The 10,297-nt window shown below is 48.5% G+C and overlaps 2 protein-coding genes across 2 annotated transcripts; one reads left to right on the top strand and one right to left on the bottom strand.

Moving 5' to 3' along the window:
• Nucleotides 1-849: 849 nt before the first annotated feature.
• On the top strand, nucleotides 850-6,420 carry PCYB_041560 (calcium-dependent protein kinase 4; the record flags this gene model as incomplete). Its single annotated transcript, XM_004225307.1, has 6 exons — nucleotides 850-2,286; nucleotides 2,324-2,395; nucleotides 2,641-3,631; nucleotides 3,744-3,763; nucleotides 4,123-5,112; nucleotides 5,875-6,420. Exons 5-6 carry the CDS (start codon nucleotides 4,123-4,125, stop codon nucleotides 6,418-6,420), a joined length of 1,536 nt encoding a protein of 511 aa, XP_004225355.1. The 5' UTR covers nucleotides 850-2,286; nucleotides 2,324-2,395; nucleotides 2,641-3,631; nucleotides 3,744-3,763.
• Nucleotides 6,421-7,794: 1,374 nt separating this feature from the next.
• PCYB_041550 (hypothetical protein) lies at nucleotides 7,795-10,296 on the bottom strand (the record flags this gene model as incomplete). The annotated part of the gene is made up of 9 exons (XM_004225306.1): nucleotides 9,627-10,296; nucleotides 9,322-9,464; nucleotides 9,038-9,123; nucleotides 8,772-8,838; nucleotides 8,558-8,671; nucleotides 8,345-8,440; nucleotides 8,149-8,215; nucleotides 7,929-8,002; nucleotides 7,795-7,848 (listed from the first exon to the last, which is right to left on the bottom strand). The coding sequence occupies exons 1-9, from the start codon at nucleotides 9,889-9,891 to the stop codon at nucleotides 7,795-7,797; spliced, it is 966 nt and encodes a 321-aa protein (XP_004225354.1). The 5' UTR covers nucleotides 9,892-10,296.
• Between the last annotated feature and the right edge of the window lies 1 nt (nucleotide 10,297).

The following is a 10,297-nucleotide window of genomic DNA, read 5'->3' as shown; positions in this document are numbered from 1 at the left end:
TTTTTTTTTGTAATTAATTATAAAATTGCATATTTTGTTTTTTAACTTTTTATTTATGTGCATGCCGTGGCTGCCTGCCTGTCACCGCGTCCGTTAAGTTCAGCCCCTTCGCTTCAAGTGTCTTCCCACGTGCGAACTGCACACTTTTTTCCACTGGGCATAGATTGAGGAATATGGATTGAGTTGAACTCGCGGTTACGCGCATGCGAGCGTATTCGCCTCTAAACGTTAGGACAAACCGACGCAAAGGTACATACGTCTACGTGCATCTACACGCAATTGCATACAACTGCAGACTTGCGTGTCCCTAGTAATCGCTTCCAACCTGTTGAAAGCACGCCCGTCCAGGGAAGAAAAGGCTGAGGTACACACCAGCGAGTACCTTAAGTTAAATGTATTTTTTTTTTATGCCTACCTTAGTGAGAAGCCTTCCGTGCAGGAATAATTTTGTGTCGAGATTGCCATAAAAAGGAGGACAACAACACTGAGTCCTTCTAGTTTGGTAGTCTACCCTGAGATCAATTGCACACAGTGTGGCCTAACGGTTAGTCACACATTGTCTGCTGTTGTGTTTATTCGTTTTCCCTTTTTTTTTTCCCTCGTCTGCTTCGTTTCACCTAGCTTTCATTTTGAGGACGTTATTCGCGTGGTGGCAGGCTGCACACCGAGAGAAGCCCACTACGCACGTCCAATCGTATAAAACTATCTCCCAGTAGAACAGCGCACCTCTAGTCGCACACCCCCAATCGCGCACCCCCAATCGCGCACCCCCAATCGCGCACCCCCAATCGCGCACCCCCAATCGCGCACACTTCGCCCCACCGGAGCCACTATTCGCCGAACTCCCAAATGGATAAGTATGAATCGGTGAAGAACCTCAAAATTATTTCCGCCAGTATTGACGAACACAAGACATGCGCAGGCAGGCGTATGGACCACGGAAGTGGTACGAAGGAAGCAATTAAGAAAAAAAACATGAAAAACAAATATTTGCAGTTATTAAAGCATACGATGAATACACGTAACTGTGGTGAGGGGATCTGCTGCAATCGGAATTGTCGCCACTTGGACCACTCGTCCTCGAAGGAGGATGAGGAATTGAATCGAATCCCCTGCAATGACTGCGTGAATAATTCATCTATGAGATTAAAACACGTGGAGACCTGTGATAGAGTTGGTAAATTAGACGAGACAAGAACTAGTGCAGAGTTCCTAAGATATTGTAATGACCCAGTTGAGGATACGAATCCGTCGACTGGGCTTTTTATTGCCAACAAGAAAGTATGCGGCCAAGATAATGCCCCCCCAGGTGGAAACACAAAAGGGAAGGAAAAAACCAACCTGATTAGCTTCTACAAGTACAACAATTTGATAAATAAGAATGAGCGACCAGGGAGCGTGGACGCTACTTCTGCCGCAGGTCTGATTGGGCTACCAGCAGATGAAGAGCAGTACACAGTTAAGTGCAGCTTGAATTCCCTAATCTGGAAAAGGCTGCTAAAGAAAGGATGCAGGTCGTCACAGGAAAACAGCAGCGCTTCGTCCACTAGCAAAATATGCCAAGTTGCCTCGAGTGAAGATGCAGAATCGTGTAAATTGTATAAGGAGGAGGTGCCAGGAAAGAGCAGTAACTACGCCGTTAAAAATGGCGCAAGAGGAGGGAAAGGAGGCGGAGCTAATGGGGGAGGAGCCAAAGCGGGTCAGTCGCGCATCGCCGACGTGGCGAGGAGAGACCCTCCTGCGGAGAGTGCCCTCATAAATTGTTTCCTGAAAGAGCGTCTTGGCAATAGAGTCGTGAGTAGCCGCTTGGGCAGCGGCAGGGGCAGAAGCCAGGGGGGCGACTCGAATGGGAGCCAGGCAGGAGGCACGGATGGAAGTCTATCAGGTCGAACGAATGGAAGTCTAGCAGGTCAACCGAATGGAAGTCTAGCAGGTCAACCGAATGGAAGTCTAGCAGGTCAACCGAATGGAAGTCTAGCAGGTCAACCGAATGGAAGTCTAGCCGGTCAACCGAATGGAAGTCTAGCCGGTCAACCGAATGGAAGCCAAACATATGGCATGAAGAGCCATCGCGACGGGGGCGCCACTACGCGAAGCAGAAAAGGGAAAGAATCTTCGGAGGAAACATCCCCCAGTTATTGCCTCGGACAAGCAGCAGACACTAATGTTGACCCCCCGCAGGTGGATAGGAACCTCGGCAAGCTGTTCAAATATTCCATTAAAAATTCCAGTAACGGATCGTTCAATTCAGATGGCAGTGCAGTCCCCTGGAGTGATGATGGACTTGTGAAGAGTTGTATCTCCTCTCCCTCCCGTGACGCAGCCACGAACGATCGGAAAGGTGAAGAATGTCCCAACTGCAGATTCTGTGTGCGTAACAAGGACACACGTGTAGGAAGCGATTCGATTAGTTATGGAGAGCATGCGGCCGTTTTAAAGACCAAAGAGAGGAACGAAATGGGAAGCGAAAAGAAGGGTTCACAGGAATTGCACACCGAAGGTGAAGTAAGAAGGGGAGCAAGTGGTGAACAAAAAGACACACACACAGGTAGCACCGCTGTTCAGAAGTACCCCCTACAGGAGAAGGGTGCGTCTTCCTGTGAAGAGAAAGGACATATATTTTTACACGTGGAAGGAAAAATGCTACGTGGAAATATGAACGAGTCGAAAAAGGCCCACAGCGACTCGATGCTTCCCTCCTGCAAAAAATTGACGACGAGCGAATTCCGCAGTAGGGGGAAAAACGCCAGTGCAGGTAATGTCGCTCAGTGTATAAGGCGAAGTGAGGAGATGGTGAAGTCACGAGGGAGGGCGAAGAGTAGAGGCCCAGCAGGGGAGGGTGAACCATTGGGGCGATCATATAACGATGCGAGCTACTTCTACAAATGGAGTCACAAAAAAGGGGGAGAACAAGGAAGGGAAAAAAATAAAAAACTTGGGACGGTTAGCTTTTACAACAAATTGAAGTTAATGAGAATTACAAAGAAGAAATCCATTTTCTGCTACAGTGAGTTTGTGGATCCGTCCACCCCATCCGACAGGGAATCGAAGGAGGGAGTTCCAAGTGATTGGCACAGGAATGTGTCTCGTAATGGTGACGGTGAAGTGGTAGTAGATTCCTCACTTGATAACATCCCTAGTGGTGGAGTAAACCGAGGAAGGACCATCCAACTGCAAGCAAAGGCAAAGACGTGTCTCTCGTTGGCATGCCGCAAAACAAACCAGGGTTCATCATCTGTCCCTATTTTAGAAAATGACGATTTTAATTTTTCCATCTTAAAAAAGTATAGAAGTTTAGACAAGGTGTTAACATGCGTTGGGGCTAACTCTGGTTCAGGTGCGCGCTGTAGGTCGAGGTGCAGTAGGGGAAGGGGCAAGAGGTGCCTCTGCAGGGGGGGGGAGATTACCACCAAGGTTGTGGGGTCAAGCGGGGAAAAAGGATTTGTGAGGAAGGTGGAGAGGAGACAGTTGGAAGAGGAGGGGAAGAAGGGGAAGGAGAAGAAGGAGAAGAATAAGAAGAAGGAGAATAAGAAGAAGGAGAGGAATAAGCAGGAGACTAAGAAGAAGGTGAAGAAGAATAAGGAGAAGGAGAAAAACGAAGCGGAGAGCACATGCGGCAGAGTTTCCTCTCGTGGGGAGGAAACTGAGGGTCATTTTCCTCCCCCCCGCTCGTGGACGAAGCGTGGTGAAAGTAGGCACACAAATGGGAGCTCCAACGATCGTTGTTGTCCCACCTTGTTTAGCTATCATGGGTGTGGGGTAACTCAAAACGGGGCTCTCCAGTTAGCGGCAGAGAAAGAGTCGAAGAAGATCAGCCAAAGTAGATTCAGCGAAAGGGTTTCTGGAGAGAAGAACCAAATGCGTTTCTCCCCAGTCGGTGATCCACATTGGGGGCGCACCGGGAGGGATACTCTTGTAGGTGATGCGGAAGAACCCCGTGCTGGTAGGATGAAGTCGCTGTGCGAGGGGCATTTAGCAAACGCTATCACAGTGGGAAAAAGGGGTAGGGCCTTTTTTTGCAGTGAGAGGAAGCGGGAGAGGTTGAACGTGAGGAAGGAGAGGAAAAGGAAGACGAGAGTGGCGGCGAATAAGGGGCGCGTCGCGAATAGGGGTCGTAGACACATGGCGAATAGGAAGTGCAGGGAGCGTAGGAGTGGCTTGAGGCACAACGCGACGAGGGATTCTGTCGAGGGGAGGGAGAAAAACGAAGCGGGAAAGGAGGATCAAGGACCATTCTTCTCTCTATTCGAAGATGAGGAAGACGAAGGGATCAACCAAACTAGAGGGAACAAGAAAAAAAAACTGGGCTCCAAAAACGGGGAGGAGACAAGTCTGGAAAGGCGTCAAAAAAGTTGCTTATCATCCCATGACAGTTCAGAGGATAAAAATTGCGTTCAAGGGAGAGCAATCGAGTACGTGATAAGTGTGTACCAGAGTGAAGAGGTCGAGGAGGATGACTGCGAAAAGGGGAAGCCAATCCGAATGAAGGAAGGAAGCAATAAAGACGGAAGAGCCAAGCCCCACGAGGAGGGTGTTCCCAATTGGACGATGACCCCATGTGAATTGAGTTCCTCCATGTGCATGCATCCCAAGTGTACGTACTACAATAAGATCTACTGTATCGTGGGGCTGATATACTGTGGAGAAAAATCCCAAGTGTATAAATGCATGAACGTACTTAACAAGAAGACCTATGCAATGAAGGTGATTGTGAGAGAAGAGAGGGATGATCATCACATGAATAAGTTCATGCAGAAGTATTTATTTTTAAAACAAAATCGACACAGGAATGTAATTCCTATATATGACGTTTTTGATAAAGACAATTACTACTTCATCGTAATGGAGTATTGTGAAGGGTGTACTTTACTGGACTATTTCATGTCCCTCGTTCCTGGCTCGCTGGAGATTCACGAGATTAAATATATCATGAAGAATCTTCTGCTAGGGTTGGACTTCCTGCACTCGAACAACATCATCCATAGGGACATAAAGCTGGAGAATATTATGTTTAAGAGGAAGCGGAAGAGGGACTACGAGTGTGAGGAGTTTGGCTCGTGCGCACTGCGAGGTGTGCAGAGGAGCGGCACGGGCGTTGGAAGTGCAGATGGTGTAGGTGGTGTATATCGTGCAGATCGCCCAGATGGTGTGTATCGCCCAGATCGCCCAGATCGCCCTGATCGCCCAGATCATGTCCGCGGGGGTGTCCGGGTTAATCGCCTTGCTCGGGTTGGCGTGCTCCCAGGGGGAGCCAATTCCGAGGGCGCCTTGGAGAGAAGACTCCCCTGTGAGGCAATCCCAGGTGGAGCCACCTCCGGGGAGTCCCTCCCCAGTGATCTCCTCTCCAGTCACCTCCTCTCCAGTCACCTCCTCTCCAGTGGGGCCTACTCGAACGGCGCATCCTCCCATGGGATATTCTCCTCCCGGGGGACCTCCTCCAGTGGGGGCTTCTCAAGTGGGGTCTGCTCAAGTGGGGTCTTCTCCAGTGGGGTCTGCTCAAGTGGGATTCTCTCCAATGGGGGCTTCTCCAATGGGGCACTCTCCAATGGGGGCTTCTCCAACGGGGGCCTCTCCAATGGGGGCTTCTCCAATGGGGGCCTCTCCAATGGGGGCTTCTCCAATGGGGTCCCCGGGCGCACCTCGTTGGAGCGAGTGGCCAGACGCGCATCGACAGTGTTGTCCGCTTACTCGAAGCTTTCCAGCTCATACGAAGGTTCGTTGGACAGCTCCAAACAGCCCTCTATAACGGTGAACTCTTTTCATTCCCATTGCTGTGATAGGGAAGACTACTGTACAGTGAAAATGGGGCAACACAACACTTTCGATCGAATGAGCCACGAAGGGAACTACATGCAAGTCCCTCTCCTTATGAAGAGATACAAGTCAGGAAGAAAAGGACAGAAAAATATTTCCCTATTGAGGTTTCAAAAGAACGAAGGAACTAGATGCTCAACGTTTAGGGAGCTTACAAAAAATTATATTACAAAGAAGAGGAGAAAAAAGGAGAGAAACAACTCCTACAGCGATCTCTGCTTAATCGACATGGACATGATGGAGAGAGTCATGTCAAGTAAGTTTAGTCCTAACAGAAGATCCGAAGTCATATGTGGAACGGCCCCCTACATGTCTCCTGAATCTTTAGATGGGATCATATCCACAGCTAACGACGTATGGGCTTGTGGTGTCATTTTGTATGCTCTCATGGATGGTCGTTTCCCATTTCAGATAAGTAATGATATGCCTGTTCCTCTGAAGAAGAAGATTTTAATTCATACTAAGCTCAACTTCGACCCGTTCATTTGGCACGACCACCCCGATGTGCTCGACTTGTGCCTGAAGCTGTTGGACCCCAACCCCTTCACGCGTATACAGAACGCGCGGGAGGCGCTCATTCATTACTGCTTCGCCGACATGGTGTAGGGGAGAAGTGGAAGTGGCGAAGTGGAGGTGGCGAAGTGGAGGTGGCGAAGTGGAGGTGGCGAAGCGGAGGTGGCGAAGTGGAGGTGGCGAAGCGGAGGTGGCGAAGCGGCGTTGGAGAAGTGGCGTTGGAGAAGCGGCGGTGGCGAAGTGGGTGGATCCTACGGACGAGGGCCCCCTTTTTGTGCGCTTCCCCCCGTTTGTCACGCCTGCTTTGTTTGATGCGCCCCTTTGCGTTTCCCTGCCCCTCACCAAATGGTCTTCCTTATTAACCATTTTTTTTTTTTTCCTGCCTTCCGCGCGGAAAGCAGTCTAAAGTGTATACACACACATACATGTCTGTGCGCTGAAGTCTCCACCCCCCAACTGATGAACCTTTTTTTTTTTTTTAAACCAAACCGTATGAGGGAAGGTCATCGGCGACTCTCTCCTCAATAGGTGCACAAATGCTGCGTGCCTCTTTAAGAGGGACAAGACGTTGCGTACATTTGCTCCGCCGGGGAACCCCATTTCAAATGCGGGGTAGCCATTCAACGTTTCATTTAAAAGGAGAGGAGGTACTCTCATCAACGTGGACAGCGTAGGTGTTCCCTCATGTGCTTATACGTTTATTGCACATTAAGGAGGCACGTTAACGCGGCACGACGTTGCCCCTTTTGGGGGGCTGGACAAAGCGGCGCTTGGTTGTGTGTAGCCATGACTGGGATGCTGACCAAATGGGGGTGAACAAATCGACAGGGGAGAAGCGATTAAACGGGGCTACGGCTACCGCATCTTTACATCGTCGAATGGGTACGAAGTGTAAATCCCAACGTAAGGGGTGGTGGATCCACAGTTGGCGGGAACCTATTAAATATTAATTGAAAAGCACATCGGTTTGGGAGATGCAACTGCATCACGTGTGTTCAGTCCTGTGGGGCAGCAGCTTACATGGGCGTGCCCCGGTTCGGCTAAACGAATTTATTAAAAAATGAAAAAGACACGTCGATATGAAAAGTGGCAACGCAGTATAGAAGAGTGACTACGACTACGACTACGGACACACAAAAACAAGAGGGTAATAATTAACAAGCTAGCCAAATTGGTGAAAGGGATGAAGTCAAAAGAAGGAGAAGGATCATCCGTGGTTAGATCCTCCAAGTGTTGTGGGTCTCCAAAAATGGGTAGCTTTCTTTTGCACAGGTAAACGGATAAACAGTTAACTGGGCTACTACGCTACTGCGCTAGGTTGCTATTTTGCTATTTTGCCATTTTGCTACATCGCTACTTTTCTACTTTGCTACATTGCGAGAGTTTTTTTTTTTTTTTTGCCATCGAGGCGACACCGACACAAACACACACCTTCTTGGAACCTCCTCTGCGCACACCCATTCCATTTCATATTTGCAAATATTTTTTAAACTTGTTCAACTCCTCCTTGATGGAATTCACCTGATGAGGCAGGAAGGAGAAACTAAAGGGAGTGTCGGGCGCACTTAAGCGAAGAAGGTGCACTAAGTGATTAGCCCTACTAGGGACTTCTCTGTATTTACTTCGGAGCATTTTTCTATGTTCTCGATGAGCTGTGTGTATTGGTCTACTGTTTCTGCGAGGAGGGTAATGGTAGCGAAACGTTTTATGCATTGCATCGGTGTGGATCTGCACATGGTTAGGTCAGTTAACCAACTAGATGGAGTGAATCAGCATTGTTATAGAAAGACCAATTGGTGACTTAGCCAAATGGGAACTCACCCTTGAGTTGGATGTTCTCCTTCTGGACATGAATGAGCGAGGTATTCAGCGCGACTAAGTTTTTTTCCTGTTAGGATAGTGGAAGGGGTAAAAAAAGGGAAGGAATCAATTTGCGTCAGGTGTGTATATGCCTTTTAACACAAAAGAGGAGACATTTTCAAATTTTTGTGCTCCATCATCCCCTTTGAACACTTACCATTTGGTGATCTATCGCGTCTTTGTTCCTTTCCACGAGGTTTATATTTTGCGCTTTGAGCATTTCGTTCTGTTGATAGAGTTGGAAGTTGGCGTCCTGCAGGAAGGGGGTAGGTCGTCACTCAGCTGTTGCACGTCCACCAAAGGGGAACAGACGTGACATGGGTTCGGTGTGCTTATCTAGGGAACCTCCCCTCTGCACAGGCAAGCTTACCACGGCCTCCTGGTACTTCCTCGAAATGGAATTCCTTTCCCGCGCCAAGTCCTTATGGTCCTCGATCAAGTTAGCGATGAAGATTTCCTGGGTGCTGGTGAGGCTTCCCAATTTCTGCATGTGGTGGAAGTGGAGAGAATGGGGGTATTATTCACTGTTCGTTTTTGCATCTCTCTCCCTTGATCCATTTTCAGTTTTTCCTTTTTGCTCTCACCTTGTACAGGTCATCATCTTCGTAAAACAACTCCAGCGTCTGCCTCAGGGGGGCTCTCCCGGAAGTCCTTCGAAATGGGAAAGGAGGAGTCCATGGGGAGATATAGATTTGTGCAGAGGAGCAACTTGCCACCCATCACGTATCGCATACGACCATGGTGAACAAATAATTTTCAATCGCAAATTGCAAAGCGGAAGAGCAAGAACTGGGGGCATAGAGGAAGTCTCTCAGTCTGTTAATTTCTCTCCTCCATTCAACTCCCTTACATGAACGAGTGCTCTTGCGACTTCATGTGCAGCCATTCGTTTTCGTAGAACTGGGACTTTTTATTCTCTGCGCTGACGAATGCGGCCTGCAGGGTTTTGTGTGTAAAGGGGGAAGGGAGGCGGCACATTCAGTGTGTTCGCGGCTCGTACAATTCATTTGTGATATACCCCATTGGGGTGATTCACTTGCTTGGCTGCACATAGGGAGGGTCTTCCCAAATGGTGCCACCGTTTGGCGGAGTAATCAACCCGCCTGGGACCAACCGCTTGCTGTGTCTTTTTACCTGTGTCTCGAGCGCCTTCCTATACTCCAATTCCACGTTTTTTTTATTCTCCAAAGACTTCAGTAGGTATTTTTTTTCATTTTCCAAGTTCCTTATTTTGCGTAGCAGGCTTTCAACGGGGTAGTCCGTCCCGCGGGGGTCATCTGATGAAGAAAACGAGGGGGTTATTTTGAAAATTTATTTTATTTTATTTTTAATTTTTTTTTTTTTTTTTTGCCTTTTCTGATTCGGCTGACGTAACGAGGAAGGCATGTATGCAGCGCATGTGTGTGGGGAAGCGAATGTACTGGTTTGTGGCCCATTACCGAAATTGTTGCAGTTAAGTGTGACGCGATCCGCAGGGGGAAGACCTCTGCCAGGTGCAAGGACTGGCATTCTGCGTTTTTCCACCTCGTCAGGTGGGCGCGGGTAAGGGTATTCATTCAGGGGATCATCGTCCCTCTTGGGGGCACACAACAACTGTGGCGCGTCCTGCTTCGAACCATTTCGGTTGCGCGTGAAATTTTCGATGATCTGCTCTTCACTTAAGCGGAACTCGTTTAAAGCGCTACTTGGGCACGAGTCAATCATGTTACGCAATTGATGGCGGTAATTTGGGGGAGAAGAAAAAAAGGCGAAGTCGTTTCACTGCGCGCATGCACGTTTGTCTTGTAAGTAATGTAGACCTTTCTGCGATGAAACTCGGAAGGAGCTTCTTAATTTTTCTCTCCAATAAATGCAAAAGTGTGCGGGCATTCTCCTTTTACCATGCATTGGCAGGGTTCACAAATAAGCACACACATAGAGAGAGAGAGACATACGGACAAGTGCTTACGCGAAATGGAGGGGAGTGTACTTCCTCGGCAGGGCTTAGATTAATCCTGTGTGCAGATCGAACTTGCGTGTGTCCACGGAGGGAAACATAACTGTGCGTATAGGTGAGTTCATAATTATGCACACATATTTAGATGTACTTTTTTTTATCTTTTTTTTTTTT

This window comes from Plasmodium cynomolgi, chromosome 4, assembly GCF_000321355.1.
Source record: "Plasmodium cynomolgi strain B DNA, chromosome 4, whole genome shotgun sequence".
Lineage (NCBI taxonomy): Eukaryota > Apicomplexa > Aconoidasida > Haemosporida > Plasmodiidae > Plasmodium > Plasmodium cynomolgi.
Note: the sequence above shows the minus strand (reverse complement) of the source record. Positions and strands in the feature narration are given on the sequence as shown.